The sequence below is a fragment of the Serinus canaria genome, chromosome 5 (genome assembly GCF_022539315.1).
Source record: "Serinus canaria isolate serCan28SL12 chromosome 5, serCan2020, whole genome shotgun sequence".
Taxonomy (NCBI): Eukaryota; Metazoa; Chordata; class Aves; order Passeriformes; family Fringillidae; genus Serinus; species Serinus canaria.
The window spans coordinates 36,145,472-36,162,684 of NC_066319.1; the positions used below are offsets into that span (position 1 = coordinate 36,145,472).

At 38.3% G+C, this 17,213-nt stretch overlaps 1 protein-coding gene across 2 annotated transcripts in view; it reads left to right on the forward strand.

Annotated features, from left to right (window-relative positions):
* The first annotated feature begins 238 nt into the window (after nucleotides 1-238).
* Nucleotides 239-17,213, forward strand: part of NPAS3 (neuronal PAS domain protein 3) — a 591,794-nt gene continuing 574,819 nt past the window's right edge. For both annotated transcript variants that reach the window (XM_030240757.2, XM_030240756.2), the window contains exon 1: nucleotides 239-565. In XM_030240757.2, coding sequence (XP_030096617.1) covers nucleotides 516-565 — 50 coding nt within the window. In that variant the 5' untranslated portion in view covers nucleotides 239-515. The remainder of the gene's footprint in view (nucleotides 566-17,213) is intronic.

Consider the following 17,213-nt stretch of genomic DNA (forward strand, 5'->3'; position numbering starts at 1 on the left):
TAGCCCGATGGCCGGGCACCCCGCGTAGCCCGGCCCGCGGGCGCGGGGGTGTGTGTGCGAGTGTGCGAGAGAGTGCGTGTGCGTGCGTGTGTGTGTGAGAGTGTGTGTGTGTGTGTGCGTGTGCCGCACCTGCCGGGCGATGCCAGCGGCCGGGCTGCCCGCCGGGGCTGCGCCGCGGCTCGCTCTTCCCGCCGCCGCCGCCGGCCGCCGCCGCTGCCTGCGCTGGGCATGTCTCTGGGGCCGGCGGGGCCCCGGCTCCCTCCGCTCCTCGGCTTATGGACGGCGGCAGCGGCAGCAGCAGCGCTAGCAAGCAAGCGAGCAAGCAACCTGCACCAGGACTGCGCGGAGGAGTGGGAGCCCGCGATGCTTTGGCCTCAGTACTTTTCCTTAGCCGGTCTGGCTAACCGGGGCCATTGCTGCCGCCGCTGCTGCTGCTAGACACACAACACACACCAACATCAGGAGGGGGAAAAGTAAGGGAGAGAGGAGAAAAAAAAAAAAAAAATCCCAGGAAGATGGCGCCCACCAAGCCAAGCTTTCAGCAGGATCCTTCCAGGCGAGAACGGTAACACTTTCTCTTTATTGAACCTGCAGCAGCAGCAGCAGCAGCAGCCGCCGCAGCAGCGCCGGGCCGGGCCAAGCCGCCGGCGCCGGGGGCCGGGGCTGGCTGCCATGCCGGGGTGGGGGGACCTGCCGCCGGCACCCGCTGCTCGCACAGCCGGGCACCGTGAGTTCCTCGTAGTGCGCACCGCCAGCCGCCCGCACACACACACACACACACGCACACACACACACGCACACACGCACACACACTCGGAACAAGCCGCGCAGCAGCGGCCCCGCTCCGGTGGCCGCACCGCCGCGGCTGCCGGAGCCGGTGCTTGGCGGGGCGCGTTGTGGAGCGGGCGCGTGTGCGTGTGCGTGTTTGTGTGCGTGTGTGTGTGTGCGTGTGTGTGTGTGTGAGTGCGCGGGACTGGGAGGCCCCCCCGGGCGGCCCCCGTCGCTCGGCGGCCCTGGGGCGCCGCGCCAGGCCCGGCGTTCCGGGCGGAGGGGCCGGCCCCGCCGGTGCGGTTCAAGTGCGGCTAGGCCGGAGCGGGGGGGGCGCCGCCAGCTGCGCCCGCGGGGCTGCCCGGGCCGCCCCCCCCGCCCCGCCGCCGCCGTGCCGGCCGCGGGTGCCCGCGGCCCCCGGGGTGGGCAGAGCGGAGCCGGTGCGCGGGCGGGCGGGCGGGCGGGGAGGCAGGGAGGCGGTGCGCGGGGTCCGGGGAGGGAGGCGGGGGGTGATCGCGCTGCCCCCCCGCTTGGTTCCCGGCCCGCCGCCTGCCCCATGTACTTTTGTTGGGAGAGAGTGCTTGTGATTAATGTGCTCTGCTGGTGACACGAATTGCCCGTAGCGGATTTGTTCTAGTAAAGTGAATCTTTCTAGAAGTGACTGGTAGGAGACAAGAGTACAAGTTCATGTGATGTTACTTTGTGATTCTTACAAAAGTATTCAAAGCTCCGTTGCTACACTGCGACGAAATATATGCCCAGAAGAAGAGCAGCCAGAGGGTTTGGGGTGGGCTCTTTCCCTTCCGCCCCCTTTAGCGTTACAAGTGAACTTGAGTATGAGGGGTGAGGAAGGTTCCTCGCTAGTTGGAAAAATGGAAAATACCATTTAGATAGCCTTTAAAAGTAGCTGGATCATGTGTTAGTCGGTCTATATTTCACAGCACAAATAAGTCTGAAAAATATTTAAACAAAAGTACTTCAGCCTTAATTTCATACTTGCGTATTTTAGAATGATCAGCGTTTGTAGTACAACTTCCAAACCCCACAGATTTTGTCTAAGTAGCTGTGCCATTTTTCTTAAGAAAGCAGACTGCGTGGCATAAAAACCCTATATATCTCATATTCACCACTGAAGTGTTAGTGTGTTTGTCTTAGATGCATTAGTGTTAACTGTTGCACTTTGACGAGGCTATGTTGATATGTAGCAAAATTAGGAGATACACGTAATGGGAAAACAGTGCATCCTCATATGTCAATGACTTAACTACAGATTTTCATTTTCAATTATAAACGTTTTTTTTCTTAATCTTCATTCCAGTGGCTGCAAAGGTGTTTCTACTGTGTTAATAACACTTAAAGCAGCAGGTTTTTCTCCTGCAGAATTCTTTGTTGGAAAAACAATTCATATAAATAAGTCCTGTTCCCCCACAACAAACAATTCTGCTGTCTTCTTTCTGAGAATGTTACTATATTAGTGCTAAGTGTATTTGCCAGGGTAGCTTCAGTAATCTCTCCAGCAGAAGCATATTTGTGTGCCATTTTGGGAATTTCTCTGAGATAGGAATCTTGAAGATAGAATTAATTTCTAGGGGAAACTTCATAGCCTGTGCATGAGTGCTTTCTTTATCACCTGTCTCCATTTGGCATTCGGAGAAGGTAAATCAAAGTGCGCGATTTGTTATTCTGCTCCACTTGAGAGCTGAACTAAATAACACTTGGTCTGAAATTCTGATTGAAGTTGTAGGAGGATATACTGTATTTAATTTAATGCCCTTTAATAGCATCTTCTTGTTCAGCTCTGATGCTGTCATTTTAAAGGTTGGATCAGAGTAGTTTTTCCCTGTAGGGAGTGGGAGGTGTAATCATTTCAGGAGAAAAAGGTAGTCTAAATTCCTAGAACACTAGTAGCCACAAACTTGGCCTAGTGTCCAAGAAGTTTTTTGCCCTCAGGGTTCACTTTGTTATCACTCTGTACAGTGTTCTGGATAGTTTAGGTATAAGCGTTGCATGTAGAAGTTGATGACATTTTTTGTAACAAAAATAACGTTAGTCTGTTTATTCCTTAAAGTTTTGGAGAAAATGGATCAATGCTTCAATAAACAGATACTGATGTACATTTTATTAAAAGTTGTGTAATGTGCTCATGAAGTCTTGCGTGTAACTATTTTAGCTGTCTTTGTACACATCCTTTCATCTGTGGGAACCAAGATATTTGAAATACAGGAGCATATCACTTATTAAAAAGGGTTTTGCAGTCTCTTAGCTACTGCTTCAGTAAACTAGTTCTCGGGATTAAGAAACCTCTAAATTAACTTTGTGTACATTGTTTTTTTAGTCTTCACTACCGCAAGTATTTAGGTAGATTGTGTTACATTTTTTTCAAGCAAAAAAATGTGCTTACAAAACAGATGTAAAAAGCTGTAATCTCTGATGTAAACTGGCACTTGAATAGTTTTGAAACTTTTTTCACCTTTTTAGGATTTTAAGAGGATATGTGAAAAGTTCCACACTTATATTTGTTTGATTTTCTTTTAAACTGTATTAGCAAATTTTACAGTTACAGCCACAGTTTAGTTTTTTTCAACTGCGTGGATATACACCCAAGAAAATGAAATATACGGAAGTGTCATGCATATTATATGCCAGCATTGATTTGTATAGCATATCATAATATTAGAGTGCTATTGGTTTAAAGTGAAAGAGGAAAAAACCTTTATTTTGGCACTTTTTCTAGAGCATGAGCTTAAGCATAGCAGTGATAAATGATGATATGCATTGTCTAACACTTGCTTTTATATAAATAGCTCCAGAAGATTGCTTAAATGATAATCGAAAATATGAAATAGGGTGGCCTTCATATCACAAGGCCAAGGGTCTACAAATGGAAAAACTGAAATAATGAAATATTTCCAAGGCAACAGACTGTCAACAAGAACAGTAATGCATGGGCATATCATAGAGCTACCAGAGAGGATATTAGATCTTATAGCTCTAGAGCCAGGAGTTATAATGACCTTTATTAAATAGAGCCCTCCCACATTACAACAATCTTTCTGATTTCTGATTTATGGATTAGCAGTCATGCTACTCTTCATAATTTGAAACATTCTCCCACCATATTTGATTTGCTGCATTTTTCTCCACTGGAATCATACATTATTTAGAGCTTACATGAGAGTATTGATCAACAAAACTTATATTAGGTATTTTCAGTAACTAATGGGATTCTGTATAACAAGGTTTTGTCTGCAGCACCGTTTATACATTCTTTACATACATAAAGCACAACTAGTTTTTTCTTACAAACTATATCCAGTTTGCTTGTTTTCTAACAATTTGATGGCATGATATTCTAATGCCATACTATAAATAAGTTACAAATAATTAGAGAATTTTGTTAACAGATTAGTACAACACTTAGACCCATAGGTGTTTTTAAGAGAATATTAGAATCTATTGTCAGTACCCATCTCTTTTTATTAGGATCTCACTTGAATTTCAGAGTCTAATATACTGGCAATTTCAAATCACATTTGTTTGAAACTTGGCACACAGGTTGCCAGCCCAGATGGGAATTTTACTGCAATAGGGATGTAAAACAGTTGTTGAAAATTGGCATTCTATGTGTTAGTTTCGTCATACTTCCTAAAAAGTAAAGAGTGTTTAATTTTTTTTTCTGTTTCATAAAATGATCTTTATAACAATATCCTCTTTACTGGAAAATGTATTCTAAGATAAGAATTTTGAATAACTGATACTGATCATGAAAACTACCTGTTACCATTTATTAACATTTTTGGAACGATTCTTTCACCGAGGTCATTAGAATGAAGCCATTTAACCAACGTGGCAGAAGTTCATTTGTTAGCAATTAAGTAACTGTTTACTGTTATGAAACCATTTCCTGAAATCTCATCTCATGTGAATAAACCTTACATTCAGTTATTCCATCAGATCAATTTTATATTATTATCAGCAGTAGCTCTTGCAGGTTTAAAAGCACCTCATCTTGTGTTTTCAGCATGGTCACGTCAGCATAGTCATAGCATATTTTATAATGAATCAAACAAACTTGTTCTGCAGGATGTCACCCTGAAAATTTGTTTACATATCCTTAACATAGGATATTTTTAAGGTACATACTAAAGACTGCATTTACACCCCAGTCATTTGTTTCTTTGTTTATGCTTAAGGTTTGACTTTTTTTTTTTCAGAAGCTGCCAAAGATTTAAGGCCATGAGATGAAATGTTTTGAAAATTCATTTCAAAAGAATTACATTTTTTCAGAATAGGCAATTTCTTTCTATGTAATATTTATAAGGCTACTGTATGTTATCTTTAACATACAAAATCCCATTAGTGTGAATGAGGTGTGCGACTTTTTGTTTAATAGGACTTTGCATAATAAAGATAATTTGTAATAATATTGTATTTTGCTGCATAAGAAGATGTGCCATAGTAAGAATATAATAGTTGCTGCCATGTCTTATATGACTAGAGCATTGTTCTGTGACTAGCTCGAGCAGTGGTTTTGCAATACACAAAGTCCTAGTCAAATGAATAGGACCGTTGTGCCATTCATTTGAACAGGACTTTGAGTAGTACAAATATTCGTTAATTTTGTATGCCAAAGAAGTATATTACACAGGACAAAGAAGGTACAGTAAGGGAAGGATAGTATTTGTGTCTCTAACTTGGCAGAACTGGACCCTGTCTTTGGAGAATATTAAGTTCAAGTCGTACCTTAATCTTTAGAAAAGTCCTAAATGAAATTATGTACACAATTAAAGTATACTACAGAGAATCACAAGCAAGGATAAAAGTATTTTTAACATATAATTTAATAGATGTGAATTTTTCGTCAGAGACATAGCAATGACAAATATACTTAGTGAGAGGAGGAGTGAACTTTGCCTCTGTGTGTTATTGTAAAATGCAAAAGTCTCGAGATTGTCAAGTAAAAGTGGAGTGATTCTCAAGGAGATCCTGATCTCAGCCTGCTGCAGCTAGATACTGAGAGTTATGCCAGCACTACATGCAGGTGAGAGCCAGGCACGTTAAAGAACAAGTGATATGTTACAAAGAATTTGAAATGGATTGCTGAAAAGAGAGTTGTGAAGATTTTCTTGCTAAGGCTATTTTCCCAGACTTACTTGTATGTTGCAATTTGGACTTTCACTCTTCTGTCCCGTTCTGTCATTTGTCTGTTCTGGGAAACTTCTCACTGATGTCAGCCAATGTCTGAAGAAGACTTTAATATTAACACTGAGTATTTCTGTAGATATGCTTCTTTATTTGGCTTCGCATGCTTCGAAAGGTCTGAAATCGCTGTTCTACATGTTTTACTGATGAGATAGTTACACACAAAAAATTCTTGAGAACTAGCAGAAGTGGCAAAAGATGTCAATGTTAGCATTAGGAATAAAATTCCAGCCCCCATTTTGACTGTGTATTCAAAGATTACACTGCCTTCATTAGAGGGATTTACATTTCTTTTACAGGCAAAACCTCCACTGAAATAAAGTGCTTTCAGAGAATGGCTTGATTGCAATTTAAAATTAGCTGTTAGCTTGATATATAATAGAAGTTCAACACTTATGTTAAATAATTTAAGTGGAAAAGTACTGTTCCATTACCTGCAGGCATGTTAGGTTTACATATGTATATAGTGAACTTAGGGGATATAGTCAGAATAATATGTATGTATGTAATCTACCATAATGTCTCAGGGGCTTGGATTTTCTGAAGAGCCTGTTGGATTTAGGCATTCAACACATACTGCATTTTAGTGAAATATGGGCACCTCAATTCTATAAGCTCCCTTTAAAATACTTGCCTGGGAATTTTGTCTCCAACAGAAATTTAGAATAGGCTTCATTAGACATTACACTGTTTTAAGCTGAATTTTATTGTGTGATGAATAGTCTTTGAACAGTTATTTTGGATGAAACTCTAAAGGGTTGTACTTTTGCTGAAATTTAGGCATAGAATTGTGTATTTATATATTAGAACTCTGTATTTACATATTAGAATAGGGGGTGGGGTGGGGGATATTCTTTCCCTCTTGCTTAAATGCCATCTTTGAAAGTCATGTGCAAATTCACATTTACAATCAGTTTACTCACAACCTAGGCTTATATGACTTAGGTGCCAAAGCTGTAATTCATTTAGCAAAAGTATAATATACCAACTTTTATAAAAAATGTTTGTTAAAAAGTTGTTTTTTCTTGGAGATGATGGGAAGCAGAATTTGTTGCTTTGTGGGGAAAAAAATGTAAGTGGGCAGTTTTCACAGGTCAAGATTGAGGTCAATAGAAAGAACTGAGTGACTGAATCTGTACAGTGCTGGCAGCAGGTTTAAAAAAGGGAAAAAGTACTGGAAAAAAAAGAGAATAGCTGCCAGTGGTACTTATCCTTCAACCTTCACAGCTGAAAAAAAAGTAGCTGATTTTATTTGTCTGACTATAGTTAGGTGTAGGATTGGCATGTTTGCTTCACCTTTGCATAAATTACTAACAGTCTGGACAGGAAGTTCTTGAAAATAACTGCATTTTAAAAAACAAACCTGTTTTCTCTTGCTAAGTAACAAACAGAAGATGAACGTAAAAAGAAAAACAAATACTTTGGGCTAATGTATCTATTCATTCCTTCCGTGCTGCTGTTCAGTTTTAAAACAAAACTTATATTTCTTGGGATAAATCAAAAGAGCAGTAATTTTTTCCATTGGCTGAATGAGCTAGATAAATGGTACTCAAGTAGTTGTTTGCAGAATCCAAGTAGTTTACTAAAGTATCTTAATTAATTGGATGTTCACTTTAATAGTGAGGTTTCCGTTTGTAGGCAGTGCTCTGTAACAAGAACATATATTTGATGCATAAATGATACATATGGTTTTAGAAGGCCCATATTTATTCAAGATCTATTTTTACTAAACAACTGTTTCAGATTAACAAACAACAGGAAATATATGGAGGTGACAGAAAATAGACTTCAGATGAGAAGCATGATAGAGAAGATACAGCTGATTCCAGATCTGTCAAACATACATGCTGTTTCTTTTATCAATCACTCTATTTACGCTCAAATTTCCCAGCTAAGAGATGCTGTCTTTCCTTTTAGTTGTTTTTTCTATCCTGATTTTCCTTTTCATTCCTTTTAAATAGGAAGAAAAATGCTTCTCTGCAGAACTGCACTTTTGAAACTGATATTCCATGCTTTTTAAGAGTAGTGTTTCAAATTTTTTTGTATCACTTCCAAAAACCAGAACAAGAGACTGCAGGATGTAGCAAACATTGCAGATCTCCTTTACTCCTTCCCCACAGATTATTTGACATACTGAATGTCTATCTTTAGGAGCAGCCTATGATTATGGATTTAGAATGCCTTTAGGAGTAATTTAAAAAAAAAAAAAAAGTTTATTATGGTACTATTGCAAAAAAAAAAAAGTTCTATTCATGACTTGTTTCTTGTGGTAATTATAATTTATTGCAATATTTGTTCAATTCAAATAGGAAAAAAGCCCAAAGTGATTAAAGGGAAAAAGTGTGTTTTAACTGACAGAAAATGGAAAGATACTTTGCCTGAAAAGCTAAATTAGAGTTCTTCAATATTTATTCTGCTTCTTACTAATGATGGAGAAAACTTTAAAGGATTTTCCACTGAGTTATATAAGTGTATACTGCAAAGTGCAGGCATGTGTTGTATATTAGATAGATACAGAATATGTTTTAGCATGAAAGGAAATAATTCTAGTTGCTCATCTTCAGCAAGCTATGTCTTACTTTATCTAAAGTTAAATGTGAATACATGTACTGGAATGGAGATTTTCTTTCCCTCTAATGCTGTGAGCGAAAAGTAGGCTCATCTTTTTTTTTTTCTTTTTCTTTTTTTCCCCTTTTTTTTCCTCCTCATTTTTATTGTTCTGTGTAAATGTAATTTGTTAATCCTGTGAAATTTGTCATAGATAAATTTGCTTGGATTATCTTGTCACCACCGTATCTGCATTCTTTTGTTCATTGCTTATTCATAATTTAACAGTCTGGCAGTGAGCCTTTTTGGGATGCTCACAAAAGATATATGACCTCTACCAGCTGCTACTATAACCTGCAGAATGCACAGCAAGACATTAGAAATGTGAGGATTCCTCTACTGATTAAAGTGCTCTTCATTTAAACAGTCTGTTCATAAGAATCTCAGGAATCTTTGTGGATAGCAGTCTTGATTTTTCTTTTCTTGCAAAATTATTTCTAACATTTTCTTCTGAAAGGAAAACTAACATTGAATCTTAAGATGGTGATGCTTAGCTCTCAGATGGACTAATGGAAATTAAATCCCTCATTATATATGCCTGTGTATACATAAGTGTCTGTGTGTATTTACACATTTTCCCATACCTGTACCAGTTTCTATCTATGCATGTGTACATATATATCTATTTCCTGCAGTTTTACAATGGGAGAAATTAGTGCCCATGTGTGCTGTTTTAAAACAAACTCATCCATTAGGATGTTTTTCAGCACATATTACTAAGCAGTACTAATTTACAGAAGAGTTATCCAATTTAACCCTGCTTTGGCCCTAGTGTCTTACAGACCCTATTGTGTAAATACTCAGCATTATACAGTATATGAAAAACATTAAATATAATGTTACTTGAAGTGTAACAACATTTTAGATTTTCATTATTCTCCTGACTCAGTTTAGCATATAAATTTTTTCCCTTTTCACTTATTTTTTCTTCTTATCTGCAGATCAGCTTGTGAGTAATGGCTAGTTTTTACCTCCCCTTTGTGCTGGCACATGATTATAGTTCAAAATAATTCATGGCTAATCCATGCAGTATTGGTTCATCTCCATCACTTTGTTTTGTGATTAGAGCCTCGGGCCTGTAAGAACATCCTTCTGCACAGTTTCCTATCCTGATTTTCTTTGACTGCATCCCATTTTTTAACTAGTTCTATCATTACTGCTCACCTACCAAACCTATTTAATTTTAAAAAATGCATCAGTTAAAAGAAATTACTATTTTGTGGGGTTATTTTTCCAGGGTTTATGAAAAATATTTGTTTTCTGCTGCAGTAAGTTTCCAGCAGTCGTGTGTATAGGTTTTGGTTCATCTCAGCTGATGATGGAAATCTGACTTGAGTTTCTCATTTTTCCTTAGCAGTCTGAATTTCCTCTCTACTTATTTACATTAGGTGCCTCAAGAAGTCCAGAATCTTAAAAAGAAACACTGTTTCTTTCTTGAAACAGACTACAACAGAAGAGAAATTACTGCCTTGTCATTTTCAACACAACATTTCAAGCAGAGCTGGTGTAAAATAAAGCTGACAGAGGAACTTTTAAAATATATAGGGCTTGATCCTCCTATGATCACTCTGGTTGAAGTTACTGTTTATTGGGTCAGATATGAACAGATGTGACATTAGAACTGTTCTTATGTGATACAATGATATTGTACTTTGATCAGATTTACATTGAATATTTCCAGATTTTGAAGAAAATCCATAATTTTATTTCACATCAAAAGATGCTGATTTTATGAGAAGGTCATCTAAAAGATTTTTCAAGACTTTGTTTCAGCATTGAGTAGTCCTGTGTTCCTTTTAATAATTACTTTCATCTCATTGTAGCTGTGTGTTTGAAAGTGTAGGTCAATAAGGATGATCGCATTCAGAATTTCATGATCTGTGTAGTGGAACAAATTGAAAGCAAAGCCTGTATCAATCACTGTGAAGGGAGGGTTAATTGTTACTGCTTCTCAAGCCTCTGGACAGATAAACCAGTAATGAAATACTTATTGCTCTGATATGTGAATGGTTAAGGATGAAACAATGGAAACAGAAGCAGTCTTCAAAGATAACAAAAAACCAAACCAAAGCAAAACAAAAACCCCTCAAAAAAGAAAAAAACCACTCAAACAAAAAAAGGGCAAAGGAAAAGAATATTTTGTACTAAAGTAAGATACTGTATATGCTGTGTATGAACATTTTGAAAGTAATTTTGTTTTCATCTAATAGAGCCTTCTAGGAATGGTGTAAGACAGTAGAATGTATAAGGTTTCTAAAGCAAAAAAAACCCATGATTTTTACAGCTTTTATTATGCAAACAATTTAAAAGGTTTTACATTAAGCCTGGACCTTAGGTAAAAGTAACATTTCTACGTTAAATGTTTTCTTTTCTTTTCTCTGTTTTAATTTGCAGTACCTTAAAGTGTTTATTTCTTTTCTTTCTTTAAAAGCACAGCTGTATTTACTAAATCAAGTATGTTTTGTTTTCATGTGATGTTGTTTTAAAGCATTTTGCCTACAGCGAAGCAGGACTCTAAAAGAGTGTTTAAAGATAGAAGCAGAAAAATAAAATAAGTGCAAAACCAAATTACGATACTGCAGTAAATATTTAACTATTTCTAGATTGTGAACTTAACATTTTAAACATCTGTTAGTTACTTATATGTTGAAATATATGCAAAAATATTTAGCCAAATTGAAGTCTTAGGCCCATGACAATCATCTCAACACAGTGGGTAGTTCTGAAAATTAATGAGAATGATAATACTGTAAAGACTGTTCCAGAGTTTGCCCAAATTCATTATCTAAGACTCTTGTTAAGAACATCTCAAAGAATTTTAACCAGGAAAATATATTAATGGTTCAAAAGCATTTTTCAAAATGGTGATTTATAAAAGTATAATGGAATTATATATGCAAGAGCTGTAGTTAGAAACACAAATAACACAGGAGCAGCACATTATGAAGGAACATTTTCCAATAGCTAGAGTACTTGGCTTTGATTTTGTCCGTAGGTGTCAAGGCTTCCTTAACAATTTATATTTTGAGATGAAGGAAACAAAAAAGTGTAGGCAACTTATAAAAAGAAAAAAATGTTTGTCTCATTGTTAGCTACTTAATGAGGCCTAGAGCTGCTTAAAAGCTGAGCAAAATAATTAATAATTTTAGAATTTGTGTAAACATCTTTTAGCACTTTGAAACATCGAAAAGCACTTTCAGGAGGAAGGGTGATGAGACACATCTTTAGATTTCTCTTCAGAATGTTAAGAATTTCCTGTTGCCTGTTTCCTGATGGGATTGACGCAGCTGTGTATCATATGGAATGAAAGAGGAACCAAGTGCCTGACTTTGTTTTATTCAAGCCTTCACTTAAGAAAATGTATGTGTTGATTTTAGCTCTTTTTTCAACACATCACTGATATGAATGCTATACACAAAATTGTCCAAATGGGAGCTAATTATAATTAATTTATCTTTTTTCTAAGGGACAGAAAATGTTAATAAATAAAGTATATCAGTTAGAATAGTGGTGGGTTTTGTTTTTTCCCCTTTTTCTTTGCTGTGTAATGAGAAAGAGAGAGCTTGGAAGATTACTGTTATTTCCATTTGTATTTTCAGAAGTGGTTGGTGTATAGAAGTATCTGTGAGTATTTGCATGTGCACGTGTCATTGTTGGAAAACAAGTTAGTTTATAGAGTTTCGTACTCATTTTGGCTGTTGTGCAATCACATAGCCCATCTACAAAACATCTTTCATGGGAGATGTGAATGCAAAATAGAGAGAAATAGGAGGATCAAAAAAAATTTAAGTAGTTATTTTCTTCTAGCCTGTGCCACTTCATGGACCAATTCTTTGAAGACAATCCAGGGTGGGAAATGGACTTGTTAAATTTTTTATTAATTTCCTCCTCTGGCAAGAGAAAGCTTAGCAGAAGATGGCAAATGTGTTTGACTGATCTGGGAATGGGTCACAAAGGTGATGCAGATCCATAGCAGTGGGGCCACTCTTCAGCTTGTGTCCTGGATCCTGGTAGAGCCTCGTAAAGCTGTGTGCTACTCACTTCCAGTTGGAATTCATTATAGCTCAGGTCAATATGATCTTCTTCTCAAGGGCTGTATAAGGCAAATTCAGTTGCTAAATGAAAGCCCTGGGTATTGCAATACTATGAGTAAAGCAGCTTCTCAGCATCTTGCTACGGCCCTATGCTACTGAAGCAGGAGCAGGCACAGTGCAGAGTGCGTTGCAGCAATGGCAGTCGTGCTAAGGGCATGCTGAAAGGCAGAGCAGAGGCGCATGTGAATCACTTCTGAGACTGTCCCTCCAAGCAAGATATGGACTTCTAAAGATCACTTTAATAATTGTAAATTGCACTTTAAATCTGGAGCTTTGATTCTCTCAGTCTGCCAGCCAGCTGTGAAAACAGTTGACCATGTCCCTGTTCCTTCTGCCCTGTGACTTCTTGGCAAATGTCATCTTTCTGCTGCTTTTGGATACTTTGATCACTTCTTCAGCACATCCTTTGGAGGATCTTTCTCATTCATTACCCAGCTTTGTGTGGGAGTTCTGCAACATGCTGTCTCTCAACCGCCCCCTTTTTTCCCCCCTTATTCTGCTCTTCATCTTTGCATAATCTTATGTGGAAAGACAATTTAAGTATCATCTCTTTGCAGATGATTCATAGGCTTATGGTATATCTATCTCAATGAAAATGTAGTCTTGCTTCTCTGTCATCTCCTTATTGCCTATCTTAGATTCCCTTAGTCAAAACAGATCTCCTAGAGTTCTTTACAAGCCCTCCATCTACTTTTCAAGTAACACTGCTATATTGCCTGTTAGGAGAGGTCTGTAATTTGGCACTCTCACTGATACAGACCTCTTCCTCGTAGCATAGTAGTTAAAAAAGCAAGTAGATTATTTGGTGTGAGTAGGAAAGAAATAGAAAAACAAACTGAAAACATGAATGCCAATCCATAAATCCAGTGTGTGAAATCTATCTGTGGCGTGTATTTTTGTTTTTATCATTTCAAAAATATACTGTAGTTTGAGATAAGGGTATAAAGGCTGAGAGATTGATGGAAAGAGTTTTGTCAGAGGAAGAGTTAAAATAAAATGCTTCCTCTTGGAAAAGAGATGACTGAGCAAGGCCTCAAGAAGGCAGTTGGAGAATACATATTCATTAACTTTAATATTATGAGAACAAGAAAACATTTTGTGGAATTCTCAGCACTTTTAAAACATTAAACAGAAGCTGTAATTTTTTTTTTTTTTTTTTTTTTTTTTTTTTTTTTGGTTTTCATGGCTTTTCTGTGTGCCTCCCTTCCATCCTACCATGTAGCATGCAATTGAATTGCTCAGTGGAATTCCTTGCCAAAGGGGGTTTTAGAGGTCAAAATATGAACAGGCTCAAAAATGCATCAGGCATTACTCTGTTACATCTCTGAGGAGCTGTTAAGTGTGATGGTGATGATGCAACTCAACTTCAGGAAGTTTTTACACAGCTGAATGCTAGATGCTGACATGGAATATAATGGGAAGGGATGCTCTTTCTCTGCTATATTGTTTTTTAGTAACTTTTGTTCTGTTCTGAAGTTCTTTGCATTCAGACTGAGTGAAAGTCTTGCAGGCTTTTTCTGCCTACCATTCCTGCTGTATACTCTCCTGCCTATTCTTCAGTTAAACACTCATCCTCAATACCGTTGAGAAATATTTTTTCTCCAGTCCTAACTATCCAGAATTGTCTTACAGAGACAATTTTCAGAGTGACCGACAGTCACACTGACCATGCCTATGTCCCCCCCTAACATCTCTTCTCTGGTGCATGAAATATTAGTATCTTGCCCTAAGTTTCAAGTCATTCTTCACCCCATACTAATTCTCACTATCAAGGCTTCCCTTCAAGCTGTAACACCAACCATGTTGCCCATTTACTATTTTGCAAACACACATTTGTTTTATACCTTGTGCTTGGACTAGAATTCCTTTGTAACATCCCCTTTTAGATTCATCTTTCTTCCCAAGTTGTTCCTTACTTGAAATGCCTACAAAAGCATCAAGCTCATTCTAACTAGATATCATTTCTTGTGACGCTAGCTGCTGTTGTCTTACTGCTTCTAAATATTTTCCTATCTCTTATTTGATACTTGCTCCCTAGGATTTTGGGGGCTCAGGGCAGAGGTTTGTCCTATGGGACTTGGTTACATAGTGGATGTGTTAGTACTGCTGCTACTGCTGCTAAGATGAGTATTTTATCAGAGTGCTTTGTTGATCTGGGATGATGAGTTCCTGTAAGAGAAGTGATGTCTTTTAAATGTGTTAAGGTGTGAAAAGCTTTTATGAAATTCAGAGGAGATGGAACAAATTAATGACAGAGTAATCCAGTAATCCACTGAATATTCCTAACTGCATATTTATTTGAGGAAATGCCTGCACTGAAAATGATTGGATGGAGACTTTGGGTACATACTACATATGCTGTCACTTTTCTTATGTTGTTCCTTGCAGCTACTTTTGAGGGTTGTTGGAGATGGGATACAGGAAACACTGGTCTGACCCAGTACTCCTGTTCTTGCATTGTTGTGTGGAATGCTTCTGGAAGCTGTAGCAAGTCTCCTTGGTGATTCTCTTGCTTAGAAAATTGTTGAAGACAATGGTCTCAGTTAAATAGTTTTGGCTACTATAATTTTCAGTGCATTTCATGAATGGATATGAGATGTGTCACAGCTTAATTACTCTTCCTACCTAATGTGTTTTTATCTCATGTTGATATGATTAAGGAAGACCTTATTTGGACTGTATGGACAAGGCATCATACCATACAATGCCTAGAAAAAAAAAAAGAGTGCCTGCTTTGAAGAGTTTATAGTTTTAATTGGTGTTTATTCTTCATTTGTTGGAAAGGGTTTGCTGTAACACAGTTAATTTTACACTCCTATTTGAAGTTTTATTTTTTTTTATGCTCAAGCAAAGTGCATATTAAACAGATTGAATTCAGAAAAATTAAATGCTTGAATATTATTTTTGCTTGGTGAAACCCCAATGGCATAAAATTAATTGCGGTGCTGACTTGAAAATTGCAACAAACCTGTGTGAACTCCAGCATGTATTATACTTTTAGACCAGGATGCAGGCTATTTTATACATGATAAAAGTAAACTAAATCAACTAGTAGTGGTATGGGCATTAGCTTAAAGGATGTGTAATCAAAATATGCATTGATCGCTTTTGTCAAAGGTATGCAGTATTGGACCCATATAATTTCTGTATGCTATTTTTTGAGAAATAACTGATTTTTAATAATTGTTCCATAAATATCTAATTTTGCATGTTAGCAGAGATAAGTTATCCTGTATGTAAGTTTAAATAATTGTATGCTCAAGTATTTGAAGTCACATATTTCAGTAGTGTCAGTAGTCATATATATTTCAGTTGCAATGTAGACTTGGCACTATTAGAAAGGCTTCAGGTTTACCTAGATAGCTGCAGGTACCCAATTTGCTCTTCTGTGAGTTGTAGCTTGAAATAATTCCTCTTGTATTGATTTGTTTAAAGAAAGAGAGGTGAAAGATGAATTATGGAATGCTGTTCATCAGGAGGTTGATATTCATAACTAATTATATAGTAGTGGTCTGATAACCAAATCAGGAAGAGAGATTTGGAGAGTTCCAGGAGGGGGAATTGAAAATTGTGTGGACACATTTCCTGTCACTTTGAGAGGGAAACTGGTAGTTGTATACTAAAAAATCATTGTGTAGAGTAGAATTTTGTGGAAGATAAATACAACTCAGAAACTTACAGGAATGTGTTGGAAAGAGAGTGAAAGGAAGCTGGATTTCTTCCACGGCAAATTTGGAAGTGTAGGGAAAAAATTGATTTCTTTTCAGGTTAGAACATCTATCACCAGTTTTGACCAGGGCCTGATTTTACTGTATGATGTCATGAGAGGCTTAGGCTAAGACTCGCTTCAAATCCCAAACAGCTGAGGCTGGCAGGAACCTCTGGAGATCATCCAGTCCAACCCCCACTGCTGAAGCAGGGCCATCTGCATCAGGTGTCCACGTCTGTGTCAAATTAGGTTTTGAATAGCTCCATAGATGAAGATTCTACAACTTGCAGAATCAGCTGACCAACTTGTAATGTTTGATCACCTCATGGCAAAAGAGGTTTTCCTAGTATTCAGTTGGAGTTGCCTGGATTACAGCTTCTGTCTTCATCTCTTGTGCTAAAATTGTACACATCTGCAAAGGGTCTGGCTCCATCTTCTTTGTAGCATTCCACTAGATAGCTGTAGACAGGAATGTCTGCATCCTGTGCTTATGGATGAACAAGTCCTGTTCTCTCAGCCTCTCATAGTAGTGCTCTTTGTGTCTTGGTGGCTTTCTGCAGTGGCTTGCTCCGATAGGTTCCCGTATTTCTTGTCCTGGAGAGCCCAAAACTGGCCTGGGTGCTCCTGGTGCAATGCCACAGGTGTTGGGAAGAGAGGGGCACCTACTGCATACATTCTAGTTAACAGAGCCTGGGATGCCACTGGCCTTCTTTGCTGCAAGGCTGCACACTAATGAGGCCCAGCACAGCCCTGAGATCTGATGTTTTGTGTGGAGTACACCAGCCCTGACATTTTAGAGCTGTCTAATATGAAACACTGATTTTTTGCATGTT